An 18269-nucleotide genomic window follows, 5' to 3' on the forward strand; every position below is an offset into this window, starting at 1 on the left:
TTAGAGACTGTCTGAAAGTCAATGTATGAGGATATTATACTCCACTGCTGAGGATGTGATGTGTGAAATTATGCACCTGCTGTTTTCATTTGCTCAGACGGGGAGTTTTCATTACAAAACCTCACTTGGTGGGCGACTGGATTTTCACACTGAGAGGTGTGTCAGGGAAATATGTTCCTATGTGTCCAAGAAGCTTTTAATCACAAGAGGCTATTGTGTATGTGTGTGTGTATGCATGCTGGTGTGTGTGAACAGTAATTGGTTGATTCAGGCTTTCAGAATCTGCTCAGATTGTCCTTTTCTGCTACAAGCATCAGGTGTCCCGTCTGCATAATGCACCAATTTACCATCCTGTCTCATCAAGGGTCTTCCCGACTAAAACAATTCATAACAGGCAGAGGATTCGCCTCGCTAATGGGATTTGTCCACTCTGCTAAATTGCATGTTCTGCCAATTAAACTGAAATGACTTCATTACATCTTGTTGGATTATATACTTCTGAATACTTGTGATGCATGAAAAGTGTTAGATGGTAATGCAAACATTTTCGAATAAATATGTACACATCAAAAACTACATGTGTAAGATTATAGGGGTTCAATTAAATCTATCTGGATAAAAAGTCTGACTGCATGATTTGGGGGTTTTCGACCTAAAAATGCTATATTTTTGTGTTTGACATTTCTGCAGGTATTAAGACATTTTTTATAAAAAATATTGTTTTTTATAGGCTTTCAAAATTGCTTTTTTCTATCGCCAAAAGTAAACAATGTTTTGCCTTATCTACTGTAAATCGTTTGTCAAGTAAGACAAGCAACAAACATCAGTATTACACACACAATGTCACACAATCACACTTGATGTTGATAAAGTTTTATGTTACAATAAATATAAGTTGTGATGTCTTGTGTCTCGAGTTCAGTGCAAAGAGAGGGTTTTTTTCACAGATTTTAATAACTCTCACTCAAAAACAGATTTTTATGGATTTCCATTACAAGCATGGTATAAAAGTGAAAAGGCTTAAATACATATAAAAAACAGAACAGGAATGATCTTGTAAAAAAGGAACAGACTCACCAATGTCCTCTATTTTAAGTTCTGTCACATTATTTAAACATTCCTTAATGAAAGGCAAAGTGATTCCAGTATGTTTATTGCCATCATCTATGTCATCTGAACATGTTTTGAGAATATAATGATACACGATGAATAGCATATAATTATCACCATGATAATGATAATGTGAGATGGAGTTTATGTTATTGCGGATATTATTGTAAGTATTGGGGTAACAAAATATACTTGACACCAAAATAATCTTTTTATCTACAAACCAATATTTGCTGAGCGGATCTGCCCAGGGTCCTCCTGAATCCCCTGAGCAGCTTTTGTTTACCCAGGCTACTCAGAGGCTCGTCAGACTGCTCTGTTTTCATCAGGAATGCTGATATTTAACACAATGTCAATGTGTTTAAGAGGCTGTTGTATTTGTTTAAGAATGTTATTAACAGAAGTCAAATGTTAGCAGGTGATGGGATTCAGCTCCGACTCTCAGTATGAACACAGACTGCAGATCAGCGTAATCACCAGATGCCTGCTCTCTAATGCATAATGCATCAGACTGTTATTGCAAGTCTGCAGGGGAAACACAGCAGAGATTTACATTAATATTGCATCAAGCTGCAGTGACATCAAAGGGCTAATGGAGGCGACCCTGTGTGTGTGTGTGTGTGTGTGTGTGTGTGTGTGTGTGTGTGTGTGTGTGTGTGTGTGTGTGTGTGTGTGTGTGTGTGTGTGTGTGTGTGTGTGTGTGTGTGTGTGTGTGTGTGTGTGTGTGTGTGTGTGTGTGTGTGTGTGTGTGTGGTGTGTGTGTGTGTGTGTGTGTGTGTGTGTGTGTGTGTGTGTGTGTGTGTGTGTGTGTGTGTGTGTGTGTGTGTGTGTGTGTGTGTGTGTGTGTGTGTGTGTGTGTGTGTGTGTGTGTGTGTGTGTGTGTGTGATCATTAATGAAGAGCACCCAGTGGCCTGTGCTTGGCCTCTATCGAGTGTCAGGTGGAGAGGTGAAAATAATGTGTTAAGTTAGTTCAAACTCAAGGAACAGACAGATGTGAACAAACAGGCTCATGAATAAAGGTTCAATAGAAAGCAGTCAGCTCTTTAATCCATGTAAGGCAAATAAATAAATAAATAAAAGTGAGTTTTCATTTCCATCCTTGCACTTGTCTTCTATCGTTTTGGTCTCCATCTGCATAACATCTAGTAGTTAATGTATATATAATATCTTGCTTTATATTTGTTACTGTAAATTTGTATTCCCACATGTATACTTTTTTAATGCTATTTTATTTCTATTTGAGATGATTACATTTTGGATTGTTTATTTATAGTCTTTTAATTTCTCTAATGTACAATGCCATGTCTTTTTATGCTGCTGCAACGCAAACGTTTCCCAAATTGGGATCAATAAAGTACTTCTTATCTTATCTTAAATAACAGAGTAGCATCTGGGTTCCAGAGCGTATGCACATATTCCAAAAGGAGGCTACAAAAATAGCGGACACATTGTATTAATCTCTGATGTGCTCTTCCTGTGTTCCCTCAGATGACAGTGCGTCAGCAGCCAGCAGCATGGAGGTCACCGACCGCATCGCCTCCCTGGAGCAGAGGGTCCAGATGCAGGAGGACGAGATCCAGCTGCTGAAGTCCGCTCTGGCAGATGTGGTGCGCCGGCTCAATGTGTCCGAGGAGCAGCAGGCCATGGGGTCTCGCAGAGGACCCACCAAAGGTAACACACACAGAAAGCTTTATAATGCGCTTTTCTGTTACTTATCAGCAGTTCTTCTGGCTTACATGTTTTAGAGGTATTATCCTTCATGTCCATTACACTCTCTTTCCTGATGATGTCTCCTTTCCTCTAAATCCCGCTTATCTCCTCCCTATCCCTGCTTTTCTCTCCTTCTGGACTGTTTTGTATTGTTGTTTTTAAATGTATTGTGTGTGTATAGACCCCCCTTTGATGAGAAAGTCGCCCTCAGCACACAGCAATGTTGGGAAGTCAGGTAGGCTTACTGTGAAGTCTGTCTGCACTAACCAGGCCTGGTGTTGTGTGTACAGAAAGCACATTTCAGTCACTGCCTGCTAACATATCTTTGTATCCACACAGTGTTGTATTCCAATAGGAAACACACAGGTACCTTCAGCACTGCACTGTCAATGCACTGTGATCTAAAGACAGACAGAAAAACACTATTCTGCTATTCGGGAGGAATCTGTGTCTGAATTATAGTCGATAAACCCAGTTATAGTTTTAAAGCCATCAATAAACTCACAATTTACAAATGAATGAGAATGAGATGCAAGGTACAAGATTGTGCAATAAATCAGCAAATCATCACAGAATAAGAAAGCACTCATCTTAGATTGATCAACCTTTTTTTTTGTATTATGTAATAATACTGCATGCCATTTTTTTTACAATTGATCTCTCAAATGGCATCCTCACCCAAGACCCTGTTATAGTCTGCATGTAAAATAAGCTGCACTTCATGTCATTTTATGTCCTCAAACTACGCATTCTAAATGATAAAGCACGAGATTATGATTCTGAGCTGCTGCCAGTTTCAGTCTTCGGAGTTGCAGCGGGTGGATGAAGTCTGCGTTTGATTTGGGATCTGGAGGATGACTCAGACTCAGAGCTGCTCTCCCTTTATTGTTCCCCCCTCTGAGCTGCAGGGAGTCAGCAGGCTGCTCCCCTCTACTGAAGCACAATGATCCGTTTCAGAAAGCTTAACTCGTGCACACAGACTGCACATGGACACTCATGAACACAGAAACACACACACTCATCTTCTTGCTAACAAAATGACCACCTCAGTTTGCCACCGCTGTGTAATTATTACCTGAAAGATAACAGGGCAATGTGTGTATGTGCATGCAAGAGTGTGTGTGTGTGTGTGCTGGATGAATCAAGGTCTATTAAATATTTATCACTGCAGATAAAGCTGCAGCTTGGATTTGTTATTCTGGGCTGTCCAGACTGGCGTGCATGTGTGTGTGCGTGTGTGTGTGTCTAACCGCTCTCTATCAATTATTTGTGAACATATATCATCTGTATAAAGGATTTCAAATGTTTACGCTTGTGATGTATCATCAATTACACTGTGCAATGGCTTCATGTCTCTTTGGAAACTCACTGAAGAGTATGATAGAATTGCAAATTGAGTATTTGATGTGTTTTGTAAAGGTCTGCACTCATGATTGAAACAATTAACATCAAGTGTCGCAGTTTCATTTACGCTTTTAGTTCCATTATTTTTGTACTAAACAACAACAAACATAGAGAGGGTTCCTTATTTTCTACACTAAAGAAGACAAAACTGTGATCCCTCATTAATTACACAGTTTCATGGCAGACTGTGGACAAAGCAAAGTTTATAGTACAAACCTCTGGTGTTCTTAAGAAAGGCAGTAATGTTTTGTTTATCATTTAAAATATCTCTATGTGATTATTTTGATAATTACAACCAATACAATATTTTATATAGCTCAATGTTTGCTTAACATAATTGCTCGTAATACTGACTGAAATAACAACAGGTTAGGTTCGGGAACTTCATCGAAATAAATGTCAAACTAAATAATAATAATAACATTGTAAAAACATGCACACTGTCAACAGAGAGTAAAGTCAATAAGTCTGTTGCCCAGTGCATGCTGGGATGCTTTCAACTAAACGTATCCTGTCCTGTTTCACCAATTTCTACCTCGTTCCTCTTATCAAGACAATTAAACATCCGGAAATACAATATTCCTGAATCTCACAGGTTACTTTCATGACACCACAGAAGTTGACCCTTGTTGTTGTATTTCTCTTCCAGCCAGGCCAATGATCGCCACGCTGCCGTTACGGCCCACCGTCAACAACGGGACCATCGTACCAAAGAAAGGCACTCTGCCCTCCCCAGGATCTGGATCCAGGAAGGACGGCAGCTCAATAGCCAGCAAGAGGTGAGGAAATACAAATAATCTTTAGCCAATGAAATGACTGTGCAACCTATATGTCTGCAGTTATCAATTCGTTTGGTTACGTTTTTATTAGGTTGTATCTATAGTTTTTTGTAGCTTTTTAGGGAGGGCTTTAAGATTATGACGGTTTGGGACTACAGCTCACAGTCAAAGTGTTAAATGTTGCTTTCCTGAATATCTAGGTCTCTTAAAGCTCTTTTTAAAAGTGTTTAATCCAGATACTGCTGCCGGTATCTTCATGATTTATTGCACTTATTGTACGTCGCTTTGGATAAAAGTATCAGCTAAATTAAGTGTAATGTAAAGTAGGTGACGCCTCTTTTACTCCAGACATTTAATTTCTCTCAAGACATGTTCTACTCCTCTCTGCTCCATGTCACATCATTGAAGCGTTACATTGTCTCATATCAGGCTTTTTATCAGCGAAAGAGACTGACATTTAACAAGACTGATAAACAGAGACAGTATCGTCATGTCTGCGTCCTCGTTGTGTGTTTTGTAGATGCATTCGGAGCACAGGTTATCAATCTTGTCTGTCAGAAGAACAATAGCCTCTTCCTCATCTCTTCATCACATTACCATAATCAGATGAAGCTCCGCAGACAGCAGGGAGCAGATCCAGTCAGAAGAGCTGTTTCCTCCCCTGTGGAGTTTTCACTTGATTTTCTGTGATTTTATTTCTCCTCTGGGGTTTTAACGATACCGAGAGTTGACTGACTCTTTATGAGGTTTACTGGAGAGGACAGTTAAAAAAAAGGGCTTTGCAGATTGAAATGTTAGAAACACCAAGAAAGACAGTATCAATGAAGAAGATGTGATTTAGTGTATTTCCTTATTTGTGCAGTTTTCTTGTGTTTCTTTGAATGGGTTTAAGCTAAACCCTAGAACTCGTAATGACCATTTTTTTGTGTTGAAGACGGTATCCTAACCAGGGTTTTTAGAGATATTGAAGTCTTTTTATTTGTTGCCCTTTAAGTTGACACATTTCATTATATTGAGTAATGCTGAAACATACTGGAATGGGCCAATAAATTACCCTTCAATGAATCATATGAATGAAGCCATCAGATGATTTAAATGTTAAATTACACGGACTGTTAAAAGTCCTAAGGGCATCTGATTGAAATGATAACAGTCTATTTTTCTGTTGAATCCCGAATCCTATAGATTTAACTGAAAGGCATTAAGATATATTTTCAGATTGAGTCACCAATCGTCTCTGTTTCTCTATCTGTATGTACCGTGGCGTTTGTCTTTCCCATCTTTCCTTTCCTGCATGTCCTCCCTCTTGCACTGCCTCTCTCTGATAACATGTCCTGATGTTATATCATGTTTATGTCCTCCTGTCCACCTACAATCTGTCCAAACTCTCCTCTGTGTCTCACTCTTGCAGAATTCTCTACCTGCCCCTCAGGTGAGAGAATCACAAGTTATGATATAACATCACCGTCTGCTCCGATGCATGCAAACCATAACTTTGAAAATCCTCACAAAGTGATCATTTAGCTATTTATCTCATTGCTAAAAAATCTCATTTTTTGTTGAAGTCATCGCTCTTTGTGTTGTTCACAGTCTGTGTCTGGGATTAGTCTAAAAAAACTGCAGATTGAACACAATCCCATCAGTTGGCATACACTCAGCAGCCGTCCCCAATGCCCTGTGGCCCAATTACTGTGGTTCCTCGTGGGATAACACTGCAAACACTTTCTTTCTCTTTCTGTCTTTCTATTCTGCTCTTTACTGAACAAACACACACAGCCACCGGACAGTTTTAGGATTTGAATAGACCTCTCTCCCATAGGGTGGATTAGGTGACTGGGCGTACTGGCCATCGGGTTGCTGATGGAGCCTTTTCATTGTTGGAAACAGGCAGGCTGTCTGAACCGCTAGTATGCAGATTTGCAGGTCTGCACCTCTATGTAGCTATGGTCACCAGAGCAACATTGTGGGAAAACAACAATAACACATTTCTTGTATTCTCTTTTGCTTTGCTTCCTCTTATCTCTGACACTGCTACTAACACAATTCAAGGCTTCTTTTAATGCGAAGCAGTAATAAAACGGATGTGCACTGAATCATGAAATCTGCTTATATTTGACCAGAGGGCAGTTATTTGAAAAGCAGCATCATGCAGTTGTATAACCTTTTTTTTCTCTCCCTGTCTCTTGTATTGCCTCTGTCCACCTGCCTTGGCACCACAGCACTGTGAGGAGAGCCAACTCAAACGAACATGTGGGAACTCTCTCACGGAAAGATTCAGGTGACTCCAAGGGCAACCGAACTCGGGCTGGATCCACCGGCAGCAACTCCAGCGGGAAAAGAAGTGACAGGTAACACAGAAGTCATGCTAAATCAGCTTTTTCTATTACGTGACTCACATATTGGTCTTCTAGTTTGAGAGAGGAGAAGCTGATCTCCTTATGAAGCAAATCAAAAACATATAATGGTGTATGCTGAATGACAGCTGTCTGTTTACTCATTTACTTTGCAGCAAACAGAGGGACCCCGTGTTCAACGCAGGTAAGAACTAGAGGCACCTGTATGGCTCTGTAGCCCAACAGCTAGGATAGTTTTGAATTGAACATTACATACTCAGTGGCTCTCTGTGTTAAAGTTCAATGCACTTTTAAGGAATCTTATCAGAAAACAGAATGACTTATCAGTGTATTGAACTGATTCCTGCCCACAGAGGACCACTCTACATGTTCTATGTTTAACATCAGTGTCCAACATGTATCATTCTTCATCCATTACCACATCTTCACATCCAAACTTTCATTCATCTTCTTTTAAAAGCTCTGTCTGCGTACTTTATGACATATCATTTATTTATTCTTCTGTTAATTTAATTTCATTCTTAAATATTTTCGATTTGAGTAAGATCATTTTGGCCATTTACACAATGGATCCACAACAACTCATAACCTCTGTGTGGAGACTCTATTGGCAAAACGTACAATATTATGGCAAGCTGCACAAGCCTCCTAGATCCTTTCAAATGAAATGACATTTGACATAAATCAGTTTTTTTTATGTTATAAATGTAAGCTAGGGAGAATTAGAAGCACAGGATGAGCCACCCATAAAATATTGACCAAGCAGGATACACATGGTTACCAGACAATGGGACTGATATGAAATGAAATGAGTATTGATCGGATTTTTCATCTCCAGCATGATATTGAATTTTGTGTAATTTGAACTCTTGTTTTGAATTTGGTTTACACACCTGGCTCTAAGTCGCTTTAGTTCAGGCTCCATACTGCCCCACTCCATCTAACAAACGACTTAATATAAGAGTAGTTTGCATTTTCTTTAGCATAAGATCAAACTATAGCAAATATGGTCAACATATAAAACAGACAAGGTTAGATACTTCCACTGTTCACCACTTATTGGACATTTTAATGAATTATAACATTACAACTCTCCTGCATAAAAATCAGATCAGGGCAGCGCCAAGGACATGAACCGCCCCTAGGTGACGGTTAACCAATACTAATGATAGTTGCAGCAGCCAATATAGTGCTTACCTCCAATACATGCAGTGATTACATGCAAAGAGGTTCATTTGATACAACAAAATGTCCTGCAAGCATATGCATTAGTTTGTTTTTATACTTTCACATAGAAAGATAGACGGTAGAAAATCTGAGTATTGTTCTTAATAGACGGCTACAAATAATGAAGCCAAATGTAATCCCTCATCACAGAGGAGCAGAGGGTTAGGACACCATCCACGAAAATTAGCACTGATTAATTTAAACCATTAAGGCAGCAGCACCGATTAATTAAGAGCATTAAGGACAGAAGCTGCTCTTGGTTAACGCCAGCAGGAAACAGGAAGTGCACTCATATTAGGACAGGAAGTGAGGACGCCGTGCCACCATTCACCTGGTGCTTGTGTCTTTCTCTGTGACCTTTACAAGGGATGCGACGTGTGACCCACTGCAAAGGTAGGCCCCCCCCCCCCTCCCTTAGCCTGTAGCCCCCGGCCTACACAGCTCTCTGGACACTGCCGATTATTTATTTTGATCTCTGCACATGCTTCATGTTTGCTCTTATCAGCAGTTCTGAGGCAAAGGATAAAATCAGGACTTTTATTTTGAAATTTCAATTCATATCCTGTTTGGAATTTCCTTTCTAAACTTTAAAGATGTCCATCCGTGCACTGATCAGAGAGCTGTCCAGACAGGGGCAGGAGTGGGTTGACAAAGTGTGTGTGTGTGTGTGTGTGTGTGTGTGTGTGTGTGTGTGTGTGTGTGTGTGTGTGTGTGTGTGTGTGTGTGTGTGTGTGTGTGTGTGTGTGTGTGTGTGTGTGTGTGTGTGTGTGTGTGTGTGTGTGTGTGTGTGTGTGTGTGTGGGTGTGTGTGTGTGTGTGTGTGTGTGTGTGTGTGTGTGTGTGTGTGTGTGTGTGTGTGTGTGTGTGTGTGTGTGTGTGTGTGTGTGTGTGTGTGTGTGTGTGTGTGTGTGTGTGTGTGTGTGTGTGTGTGTGTGTGTTCCCCCTTTATCTTTTTTTATACTGAGTTAACTAACACACACGCAAACCTAACCTCCACTGAGAGCTGCGTCACCGTGTGTGTGCAGTGTTTGCACCTGTGTGTCTCCACACTTGTTTTTTAACTGCGGATGAAGCTGCTGCTGCTTCACCAGATGTGTGTGTGTGTGTGTGTGTGTGTTGCTCGCAGCCCCACTTTGTCACCATAGTAACAACACAAAGATTTCTGACACTAGCTTTCTCGCAGTCGCTTTGCTGCTCAGAGGAGGTACATTTGCCGCTGCTCTTTTTATCTCTCTGCCCTTAAAATGAGTATTTGCATTACAAACACATGCAGTCTCTTTTTTGTGGCAGTTACTATTGAAGTCTGTCTGATTTGACTGCTTGTCGTTTTTCACTTGTGGCCGTCTGTTTGTGTGAAGTCCCCTTTAGCAGAGTATTCGTAAAGCTGCCTAGAATAAAGAAACAACTGGAGTTAAATCTAATTTCCTCACAGATATATTGATGTTAAGCCACTCTTGTTACATTATAATTTAATTTTAAGATACTCTGAGTGTTTTACCCTTGAAAGCATCTAGATCAGTGGTTCCTAGCATTTATGGTGGGCGACTATTTAAAATGAAGTAGTGTATGCCTGTGTTCCCTTGTCATAGAATAGATATTCTGGTAGCAGTTTAATCAGTTTAATGTCCCCTTAGCTTCAGCTTCATCTGAGTAATGATAAGAGACCTAAAAACGAAAGGAAAATAAATGATTTTATTAGATTTCCCTAAACGTTTCAATAGCTACTGCTTCAGTGCTGCAGTGTGATGTTGGCCAGTGTTTGGGTGGTTAGTGATAGAAGCCAGTTTCCCTACTTTCCTTTTGAATTTGCTTGTGATTTGCTAGTATTATGTTGCTTTCTTTAACTGAGACACAAAAAAACAGCCAAAACATGTCTTACTTATCCTACAAACCCTCCTTCGGCCTTGTTGTATCCGTTTGTCCCCCTCCACCTCCACCTCCGCCACTCTCCATCACTGGCTCCTCTGCTCTTTTCCCCGTGTACATTATAGTCACAGTTCAGATTTACCTCAGCCGCTCAGCCAAACGGACCAGGGGCAGCTCCGGGGCTTCGTCTGTAACAGCCCGCTCAGCCCCCGGCCCCCAACAAACCTCAGAGAGCAGCAAGGCAACTAAAAAGGGGGGTACCGCCAAGTTGCCGCAGGGCAGAAAACCCCCGAATTTTAACCTCCAGCAGAGAAATTCGGGGAGTTTGTCGCCGTACTCTCCTCTTGATACACCCAGTTATCGCAGCCCAGTCAAGTCTCCCAGCCAGTACTTCCAGATTTGTTACTAGCAATGCCTGGAAATATAGAATATCAACTCACTTCTTTTCAATATAATATGTGTATCAAGCTGCAGTGTGCCCAAGCCGCTCATTGCAGAGCAACATCCATCCATTCATATCAGTACTGTACCTTTTAAAACACCACATGCTGGTCTTCTCATACCAAAGAAGTTGCAAAGAGATAGCAGATTTTTAAAATAAAATCACGCCCTTTTACGCTTCCATTATAGTTCCTTCCAATATAGTCTTGTCTTTCTAGAGAGCTTCTAAAAAACACATTTGTGGGCATTTATTGTTTCAATCTTCAACCATTTGTTTTGGTTCCCGTAATGTTTTCTGCCTGATTTTGTTTCTCAGTGTTACCGTGTTTTAAAAAGAATGAGGCACTTCTCATTATCCCCTTTTCTAAATTGGATCTGTTTGGTTTTCTTAACATGTCCATTGCTCTGCTTGTGTCTGCATTTTATGTTGGTTAACCTCTGCTTAAAGCTGAATATTTATGAGTTTTTAAGTGTTTGCAGTTCATTTCCCGCTCTTTGTCCTTGTCATGAGATTGTATTTGAAATGACTAATAAAGTCAGTTGAAAAGCTTATTTGTTTGTGTTTGCAAATTCTGTCATTTATGTCCTAAATTAATACATCTTATAGTAAAAAAACATATTAAATACCTCCATTTTCCTTTAATCATGCCACACATTCATCAACATTATCACCGTTGTCATTCACATCATAATAACATATTGTATTAAGCTTCAATGTCATGTCTGTGCTGTCTACATACTATATTTAAAAGCTGTGACTTAACTAGTCACAGCTGTATTCTCCTACATGTATATTATCTCACTCGTCCTTTCTGTTGCTTTTTCCAGAGGAAGGTTATGTGAAAATGTTCTTGAAGGGTCGCCCCGTCACCATGTACATGCCCAAAGAGCAGGTGGACAGCTACTGCCTGGAGGCCAGAGCCGAGCTGCCCGGCAACAAGCTCAAGCTGGACTGGGTGTATCCTTTTTTATCTTTTGCTGTTTGCCAGGAAAAGTAAGACACTTCAACATGTCTGCTTGCAATTTGAAAAGTTTTGAAAAGTAATCTTCTGAAGAGAGGAACTCCAGATTGGCGTGATGTATTTAAAGATAGGAAGCTGACGGATGTGTCTTCTCCTCTCGCTGCCTGTCAGAGTAGATCTGCTTCACTTTCTCCTGGTGAGGCTGCAGCAGTCAGGAACAACCTGCGCACAGTCAGCAGCTCCTCCTGCGCCTTTCTGTTCTCTTCCTTTCCTTTTTTTGTTGTAAGAATGAAATAAGGGTGTTGTCAGTCTCAGAGGCAGGCAACGGGAAAAAGGCGTTTGGAAAAGATACATTTGATCAGCGAGAAAACACACACACACACACACACACACACACACACACACACACACACACACACACACACACACACACACACATAAAACATAGTTATGTAGGCTCAATTTATTCTTTTATTGAATCCAGTATGTACTAGAAAAAATCACATGAATCGTGTCTTGATGTCTTTTTATGTTTTTTCTTACCTTCATGTTATTCTTCATGCCTGCTGGTTAGAGTGTAGGGATATAGAACTATACTCATTATCAATTGTTTTATCCATTATTCTCTTGCAAAAGTGCCTGTCCCAATCCCTACACTGGTGTCCTCAAATATATATATTTTTAAATATACTTTAATTTCAATAAAGTCATGAAACCGTCCAACCACAAAATATGCAATATATTTGCATTTATTTGCAATTATTATTATTTGATGCACCTATGATGCAAACAAAGAAAGCACAATTGAAAAGAAAATCCTCATATATACACACATGTATTAACAACAACTTTATACGTGAAAGTATACATTAATGCATCCATCTTCATAGCTCTTGTTTTGTCCAGCAGTCTAAAATCTAAATATATTCAGTTTACTAAAAGAGAAAAAAAAAGGCTTGCTTTAAGGGTTACTTCATGTTCTGTCAGTCAATGAATGGTTTCAGCTTTACTTTGATTTACTTTCAGTTGTATTCCTTGACCTTATTTTAATATCCAGTTATGGTTACCGTGGTCGAGACTGTCGCTCCAACCTTTACTTGTTGCCCACCGGAGAGACTGTGTACTTCATCGCCTCGGTGGTCGTCCTGTTCAACGTGGACGAGCAGCTGCAGAGACACTACACCGGACACACGGATGACATCAAATGGTGAGAGACACTTGTTAGGGATTATAAAACACACACACACACACACACACACACACACACACACACACACACACACACACGCACACACACACGCACACACACACACACACACACACACACACACACACGCACACACTTACACACACTTACCCGAGGGAGTCATCTACTGCAGCCTGATTTCACATCTGTGAGCTTACTTCCAACTCTTTTTTTCCTATTAGACTTGATATTTATACCACTTGTGCTATCTTCACCGCCTATACAGATTATTCACAGAGTGTTTTTCTAGTAAGTGCAGAATAACTGTAATGAGGGAAGGTGAACGGCACAACAGTGTTCATGAAAGTTAACCTGTAGGAATGTGTGTATAGCAAAAAGGGTAACTTAAAAAATACACAGCTAATATTATGTTATTACATCTTAAGGTTAAAATAAGTTCAAATTAATAATGAACACTTACAGATCATAGGATGGATTTAAAACAGATTTGTACTCCTTTGAAGACAAAGTGTGTGTGCATCATACATGCTATGAGTGCTGCCGGGCCCCCATACCCCAAAAGGGGGTGAATTTATCTTAAACTGTTGAATTCCCCCTCACATTAGTACAGACAGTGTGCGGAGCTACAGTGAATACCCGCCGCTTCAGTAACCTTCTTTCATGTTGCTCATCTTTATTCAAACGCTCCTCTTGATGTTGAAAGCCCTTTATACTGTTTTCATGTCTTTCTCTTCACCAGCCTTGCCGTCCACCCCGATAAAATCACCATAGCAACCGGGCAGGTGGCGGGCACCTCTTCGGATGGAAAAGTAAGTGAAGTCTCCTATTGATGTTTTATCACTTTAGTCTGATTAATTGGTGAAGAGAGGAGTGTTGATATTTTCTTTTTGAAATCATTTTGACGCAGCCGGTTGAGACAGTCCTGTTTGATAAAGAAGCTCAGCCTTGACTTAGATGTGTACTTTACTGTGTGTGTGTGTGTGTGTGTGTGTGTGTGTGTGTGTGTGTGTGTGTGTGTGTGTGTGTGTGTGTGTGTGTGTGTGTGTGTGTGTGTGTGTGTGTGTGTGTGTGTGTGTGTGTGTGTGTGTGTGTGTGTGTGTGTGTGTGTGTGTGTGTGTGTGTGTGTGTGTGTGTGTGTGTGTGTGTGTGTGTGTGTGTGTGTGTGTGTGTGTGTGTGTGTGTGTGTGTGTGTGTGTGTGTGTGTGTGTGTGTGTGTGTGTGTGTGTGTGTGTGTGTGTGTGTGTGTGTGTGTGTGTGTGTGTGTGTGTGTGTGTGCAGCTGGCTCCTCATGTCCGTGTGTGGGACTCAGTCAGCCTCAACACGCTTCATGTTCTGGGATCAGGCTTCTTTGACCGAGCCCTGGTCTGCCTGGCCTTCTCCAAGTCGGTAAGGAAGCACCTCTGATACTTACAACAAGGTGTTTAATGCCCTTTTTAAAATGTACTTTGCTTCAATTGTGGCAGTAAATGACCATGGCTTTGTGTCTTTTTATATGTGTCAGAATGGAGGAAACACTTTGTGTGTCGTGGACGACTCCAACGACCACGTCCTCTCCGTCTGGGACTGGCAGAGAGAGGACAGACTGGCTGAGGTCAAGGTATGTGTGCACGTTTGTGTGTGTTGTTTTAGTAACCTAAACTTATCTTTCTATAAAGGGTAGACTCATGGGTTCACCATGAAACCCACATTAAGAAAATCCTTTTTTGGATTACAAGTAACTGTTCGTTAAATATTTGATTTTTTACAGAGAGAGTTGCAGATATCTTTTTATCATTCAGCGCACAGAGCAATAAAACATTTTTGCTATGTTTTTAGGAATTAAATGGTATGTAAATCATGCTATACTGTTAATGATATATGAACCCCTCTGTAAAAAACCTACATTTCAACCTCTAAACAGTTTAGACTTGAATTGAAACTGGAAAATATGTTGTATGAAAGTCCTACTGAAGTGGAGAGGTTTGGCTTTATTTTTTCTATGAGAAAATACAAATGTTGTTGAATACCAGTTAAATACTTAGATTAAGAGATGTATTTATTGTACTACACGTTTTCTGAAAGGTTTTCTTTAAATGTGCAAATGAGGCTTAATCTTACACTAACCTTTGTAAAAATGTAGGAGAAAAAACCGATTCAAAAAGACAAAATCTAGTGAAATAAACACCTCATGTTTTATTTTGTCGTTTTCTTTCCACAATTCTGAGTGAGTCCAAACCTTAAAAAATGTACATGAAATAGAATGGATTCGTCCTCTAGTGTCTCCTTTAATGGGTGAACATGTAGTATCAACAACTCACTGTTTCTTGTCTTACATTGACCGTTTAGTGCTCCAATGAGTCGGTGTTTGCAGCAGACTTTCACCCGACAGACAGCAACATCTTAGTGACCTGCGGCAAGTCCCATCTCTATTTCTGGAACCTGGAGAAAGGCATGCTGGTCAAGAAGCAAGGACTGTTTGAGGTAGGACTCCCACATGTTCTCCACATGTTATCATACAGCAATTCGATTTTGACACAGGCGCAAAAGCTATTACGAAAGCCTGTGTTATACGACCCTATAGCTAAATGAAGATAATCAATGGTAGCCTGGCATATCAAATAAAACAACATGTGTGTGTTCTTGTGTTTCCTGCAGAAACAGGAGAAGCCGAAGTTTGTGTTGTGTGTGACCTTTGCAGAAAATGGAGACGCCATCACAGGAGACTCAAGTGGGAACATCCTGGTGTGGGGAAAAGGCACGTTAAATGCTCATTCCTTCAACCTTTATTATTTACAGGGATCCAATTAGATCTCTTTTTGTCTCTGATTTATCTATTGATCACCCTGTCTCTCCGTCTGTCTCTTAATCTGCCCTTCTCGTAGCCCTTGACCTTTATGTCTGACTCTTCTCATCCCATCTCTGTCACGCAGGCACTAATCGTATCAGCCAAGTCATCCAAGGAGCTCACGAGGGCAGCATCTTTGCTCTGTGCATGCTGAGAAACAGCACTCTGGTGTCTGGAGGGAAAGACCGCCGGCTCATCTCCTGGGACAGCAGCTACCAGCAGATACAAACTGTGGAGGTGAGGAAAACCTCCACAGATATACCAAGGCTGCACATGAAAAATAGAAAATGTCAAAGTCATTTCATTCCAGTAATGCATAATGATGAGGTTATTTGATCAGACTCCTCCATTTCCAATTCCATGTGCAGCTAGCTCTAATGATCTGCTCTGCTATAACCACTTGCGATTAATATGCTTTACTAAAACGTTAAGCAGCATATCCAGCTCCTTCTTCTAAAGTAGGTTGCTTATATTAGCCAGAATTTGCACTCCTGCCCGAGGCGGAGGGCTTTGCATTCCGGATGCTGCGCCAGATCATAAATATTACAGAGGATGAGATGGGTTTGTGCTCTCAATGAGATTCATGGATATTTGATATTTCAATAGTGATGGGAATTATGGATCACTCATGTCTTACTTGCTCTACAGAAACCACATTATTATTATTATTATTATAGTTGTTGTTTGTTCTGGAAAACATGGAGAATGTATTCCAGGTTAACAGATGGTTTACATTATTTCTGTGATTCTTCCACAGGTGCCTGAGTCGTTCGGTCCCATCCGGACCATAGCAGAGGGCCGAGGGGAGACCGTGCTCATCGGGACCACCAAGAACTTTGTTTTGCAGGGCAGTCTGGATGGAGAATTCATACCTATTACACAGGTATATGCAACTGTCTTGTACACTATGTCAACATTAAGAGGTTCTGCAACTTACAAGTATTTTTATTAGTGATACATCTGCTAGTTTCTGAGTCTATCTGGTCCAAAGTAACATGTTCAAAAGTCTTGTTATGTCTGACAAACAGCTCACAAACAAAATTCAACCAGCGATATTCACTCAATGGGAATAACTGGCATCTGAGAATATTAGGCTTAAAGGGATAATGAAATTAACAAAATCATTGTCTATTCGTTTCCTGTTCATCAACGAATAATCAATTAGGTTCATCATTAACTGTTGCAGCTCTACTGTGATGTTTAAGTGTCTGACAGAGTAAAGGTTTAACTTAAAAGGCTCTGATGTTGTAGCATAGAATTATTAAATGAAAAGTGCAAAAAAAACTCTGCTTCCTCTCCTCTCCTCTCTCCTCTCTCCTCTCTCCCTCTTCTCCTCCTCTCCTCTCTCCTCTCCTCTCTCCTCTCTCCTCTCTCCTCTCTCTCCTCTCCTCTCCTCTCTCCTCTCTCCTCTCTCCTCTCTCCTCTCTCCTCTCTCCTCTCTCCTCTCTCCTCTCTCCTCTCTCCCTCCTCTCCTCCTCTCCTCCTCTCCCCTCCCCTCCCCTCCCCTCTCCTCTGCAGGGTCACACTGATGAGTTGTGGGGTCTGGCTGTTCACCCCTCCAGGCCTCAGTTCCTCACCTGTGGTTACGACAGGCAGGTCTGTCTGTGGGACTCCAGCTCCCATCAGCTCGTCTGGACCAAGAGTATGGAGGTAAGTTAGCCAACACTGCCCTCTGGGGTCAGTCACAGGAATGACACAGCACACAATAAATAATGAATCAGGCTCCTTTGTCAGGTGTGATGTCCTTGGGAACCAAAGAGAAATGCTAATTTAGCAACTAGAAAATGAAAAACTGTGCATGGAAACAACCAGATTATATTACTTTAAAATCTGTTGCAAATTGAGCCACAATTGGCTTAAAAAGCAGTTGTGATCCTGCTTGAACATGCACCTGGTAAACTAAGATTTAAGGTGAGCAGAGAAACTTTCCCTGTTCAGTGTGATATAAATATATATATTAAATAAGCGATGCTCAAAAATGCAAATAAAGTAATAATAGACACACACAAAAAACCATATTATACTATTTTGCAAGATTGTTTTTTTCAAGGTATATTGAAGATAAGGGCTAGTAAGAAGTGTTTAATATTGTATGTGTTTTACCCTGCTGTTTATTATTTCCATACAGAATAATTTGAATACATGCAGTGGGTATCAATTATTTAGTTTCTTAAGTTGTGTGTTCATTCTTTATTGTTGTCTTTGTTGGGAGTTCAAAGGGGGACTTTGATATTAATTTTCTTTTTGTTTTGTCTCACAGGATGCTGCCCAATCAGCCGGCTTCCACCCATCTGGAGCTGTGGTTGCCATAGGAACACAGACTGGAAGGTAAGAAGATACCATTACCAAAAAACACAAAATAAATATTTAATTTACATGACTGCT

The 18269-nt window shown here is 40.5% G+C and overlaps 1 protein-coding gene across 5 annotated transcripts in view; it reads left to right on the forward strand.

Moving 5' to 3' along the window:
* The window catches only part of eml1 (EMAP like 1), a 49185-nt gene that overhangs the window by 27133 nt on the left and 3783 nt on the right, over positions 1–18269 (forward strand). For 2 of the 5 annotated variants that reach the window (XM_034140432.1, XM_034140226.1), the window contains exons 2-18: positions 2600–2782; positions 4875–5004; positions 6416–6436; positions 7224–7352; positions 7514–7542; positions 8952–8978; positions 11720–11849; positions 12911–13060; positions 13800–13869; positions 14339–14446; positions 14562–14657; positions 15386–15520; positions 15695–15794; positions 15970–16121; positions 16642–16767; positions 17403–17534; positions 18145–18212. In XM_034140432.1, coding sequence (XP_033996323.1) covers positions 2600–2782; positions 4875–5004; positions 6416–6436; positions 7224–7352; positions 7514–7542; positions 8952–8978; positions 11720–11849; positions 12911–13060; positions 13800–13869; positions 14339–14446; positions 14562–14657; positions 15386–15520; positions 15695–15794; positions 15970–16121; positions 16642–16767; positions 17403–17534; positions 18145–18212 — 1786 coding nt within the window. The remainder of the gene's footprint in view (positions 1–2599; positions 2783–4874; positions 5005–6415; positions 6437–7223; positions 7353–7513; positions 7543–8951; positions 8979–11719; positions 11850–12910; positions 13061–13799; positions 13870–14338; positions 14447–14561; positions 14658–15385; positions 15521–15694; positions 15795–15969; positions 16122–16641; positions 16768–17402; positions 17535–18144; positions 18213–18269) is intronic. The other 3 variants (XM_034140360.1, XM_034140296.1, XM_034140503.1) reach the window with 3 other exon arrangements.

Source organism: Trematomus bernacchii, unplaced genomic scaffold, assembly GCF_902827165.1.
Source record: "Trematomus bernacchii unplaced genomic scaffold, fTreBer1.1, whole genome shotgun sequence".
Lineage (NCBI taxonomy): Eukaryota > Metazoa > Chordata > Actinopteri > Perciformes > Nototheniidae > Trematomus > Trematomus bernacchii.